This window comes from Populus euphratica, unplaced genomic scaffold, assembly GCF_000495115.2.
Source record: "Populus euphratica unplaced genomic scaffold, PopEup_1.0 scaffold462.1, whole genome shotgun sequence".
Lineage (NCBI taxonomy): Eukaryota > Viridiplantae > Streptophyta > Magnoliopsida > Malpighiales > Salicaceae > Populus > Populus euphratica.
In genome coordinates this window covers 45,921-48,911 of record NW_011500343.1, presented here as the reverse complement: position 1 = coordinate 48,911, position 2,991 = coordinate 45,921, and the positions used below count along the sequence as shown (strand labels likewise).

At 36.5% G+C, this 2,991-nt stretch overlaps 1 protein-coding gene across 1 annotated transcript; it reads right to left on the bottom strand.

The window, feature by feature from the left end:
- Positions 1 to 728: 728 nt before the first annotated feature.
- Positions 729 to 2,479, bottom strand: LOC105113862 (probable esterase KAI2). The gene is made up of 2 exons (XM_011010212.1): positions 1,974 to 2,479; positions 729 to 1,413 (listed from the first exon to the last, which is right to left on the bottom strand). Exons 1-2 carry the CDS (start codon positions 2,339 to 2,341, stop codon positions 969 to 971), a joined length of 813 nt encoding a protein of 270 aa, XP_011008514.1. The 5' UTR covers positions 2,342 to 2,479; the 3' UTR covers positions 729 to 968.
- Positions 2,480 to 2,991: the final 512 nt, after the last annotated feature.

The following is a 2,991-nucleotide window of genomic DNA, read 5'->3' as shown; positions in this document are numbered from 1 at the left end:
TTCACAAGACTTCAATCAATTTAACCAATTTCCTAAACTTATTCACATGGCCGGCCCTAGGGTTTTGTTTTCTCCAATGATTTTGTTTTCCTTCAATTGTTTCATGTTTTCACTCTACTAAACAATTATTTCATGTCAAATGGCCATTTTACAATTAATTTATCATTTCTCATAACTTTCACTCAAGAACCCTAGAGATGAAATTTGGGATTTCATTCCCTTTTTATGGCAACATACAAAACAAAAGAATTAAGTTATGAGAACACGTTACCACTATGCTTGGAGCAATTTGAAAGATTCCTTTGCAAGCTTTCTTCCAACTCTTCTTCCTTCTTCAATTACAAAGCTTTCCCTCCAACTCTCCTAACTCGTTTTTCTCTCTAGAATCGCATTCTTAGATTGTCTTTCCTAGCCGAAATCACTCTCCAACACTCTCTAAACCCTTAACTTGAAAAACAAAATCATAAATTTGCAAGGAAATGAGAAGATTTGAGCTTCATTTCCCTTTTAAGGCCTGGCGGAAGCTACAGTAACAAGGGGAGGCAACTTTTTTTTATTATTATTAAATTACCACAATACCATTTTTATATGTCCACGGGTTAATTTCTGTATTTTACATGGACATTGGTATTTTTTCAAAACTCTTTAATAACTAGTTCACGCTATCTATTCTTTTACATTGCAAAAAAATTGGGTCTAACCTGTAGTGAAGCGAGTTTATTATGTAGTTTGCAAGCAAGAACCGAACTTCTTTCGCTCTTTCTTTGTTTGAAAACAGGCCTCTTCGAAATCCATGTTCTCTTGAATCTTATTACATGATGAGTAATCACAACTTGACACAGCCAAACCACAAGGGACGTTACAGTCATGGCACAACCATTCACTAACTTCCGGATTAACTATCAAAACATAAAAAAGAAGAAGAAGCAAACACAATCTGCAGGGAAACAAGAGTTTCACAGTACAAATTATGCAGCTATATTATAGCGAATGTGCTTAAGTAGCACAGGGATCACAATATCGGGAGAGCTCAACTGAGGCAGGTGACCATCAGATGACATGACTTCAACAATGGACTCACCACCAAGATTTTGGTGCAAATGTTCAGAGGCAACCACAGGCACAGCCAAGTCCTTCATGCTCTGCAGGATGTGACAGGGGACTGTGACCATATGTAGGATTGCCCTCATGTCACTGTGGAAGATGGTCTGTGCCACGCTAAGGGCTATGTCTGGTCTCATATTGAAGAGCGTGCGGCTGAATTCTTGCACGGCTACTGAATCCATGTCTCCACCCACGGCTAGGGGGGCAAAACCGGAACACCATGCTTTGTAATTGTTTTGCATTGCTTCAAATAATTGGTCTAAATCTTCCTGCTCAAATCCTCCATAATAATCAACATCATTCAAGTACCTGATAAAAACAAAATTGAAAGGCCAAAATTCATTATTGATTTTGTTCTCTAGTATAAGTGATGGTAGCAAAAGATCCCTAATTTGCCTAGAGGCTAAGTGGGCGGGGGGCAGCCCACAAATCCAATCATGAGGAAATAGTATAAAATCATCATAAACAACTCTTTCCACTGCCTCAACTGAAGTGGCCACATGAACTTATTGCTTTTAAAATTAAAATCATCATTAATTGAAAAATAATAAACAAGAGAGCGACCTTTGGCAAGTTAGCCACATGTATTGAAGAAGTAAAAAAATGGACACTATATATAATCAACAGCACAACTCAGAAGAAGTCGTTTAACAAAATAAAAAAATAGACGTACGCGTCTTGAATTAAATTTTATTAGATCAATGACGTGTAATTTTTAACTACTGCTTGAATTTACCGATTACACATTCAAACATACTTCATAATTATTGCATTGTGAAGTAAAAAAAAAAAAAAAGAGAGTGAAATTTATACATAATCAACCATGATGATCTAATAATTAGCAAACAAGCGCCGATGGAGTAACGTACCTTGGAGAAGCTGAAAGCATGACAATTTTAGAGAAGAGATCAGGGCGACTAACGGAGGCAATAACGCCGACCATGCCAGAAACGGAGTGACCAACAAAAATACAAGACTCAACATGCAGCTCCTCTAAAATGGCAAGTAAATCATAAGCAAAACCTTCGAGGGTAGAGTACCTATTGAAATCAAAGTAATCTGGATTTGTAGTACCAGCTCCCATGTTATCATACAGAATAACTGTGTACTCATCAACAAGGTGGGGAACTAAGTGCTTCCAGACAGACTGATCTGTCCCAAATCCATGAGCCAACACTATCACTTGCTGTCCTGAACCCAAGATCTTAGCGTTATGAGCTTCTTCTACAACACCCATCTAGTCTCTTTTCCTTGAAACTAGCTAATTCCTTGGACTCTTGTCGGATCGGTTAGTGTCTTAATGGTGTGAAGATAGAGTAGGCTTGTCGTTTTATACAACCATGAATGAAAGCAGGGACGGGAGCTATAATAAGGACCATATGTGTTGTATGGATATTTTATGATAAAAGATTTTTGGGTTCTTCTTTGGTGGTGCTGAAAGATGCAGCTGGGCAGGATTATATCTCAAATCTAACGGTTGTGGTCAGATTGCCAATTCTTCATGATGGGTCTAATTTCGATTTGGCGGTGATGAAGCTTTGATGCCAAAGACACCTGCTATGAATGCGATATACCAACCTTACAATTCCATTAAAAGGAAACTAACTGCATCGAAGCAAGTTGCACGGTAACTCTTGAGATATGAGAAGTGTATCTGTTTTATTTATTAGGTGATGAATAGAAGAAATCAATTAATAATGGAGACGAATCATACAGCTAACTTCTCCAGCTCATTTTTCCTTTTAGCATTTTAAGAAAACGGTATAATTACGTTGTTTATTATTTTACTTTCAATAATTAACTATATCAGTTAATTTATTAAATTATAAAATATACATGCATTTAAAATAAATATTTATTATAAATTAAAGTTATATTATATTATCA

Bases quoted from the DNA above. Each gene is read 5' to 3' on its own strand.
- LOC105113862 (XM_011010212.1), bottom strand. From the start codon at position 2,341: ATGGGTGTTGTAGAAGAAGCTCATAACGCTAAGATCTTGGGTTCAGGA. The intron at 1,414-1,973 runs GTACGTTACTCC...TGTTTTTATCAG, and splicing joins ATGCTTTCAGCTTCTCCAAG to GTACTTGAATGATGTTGATT.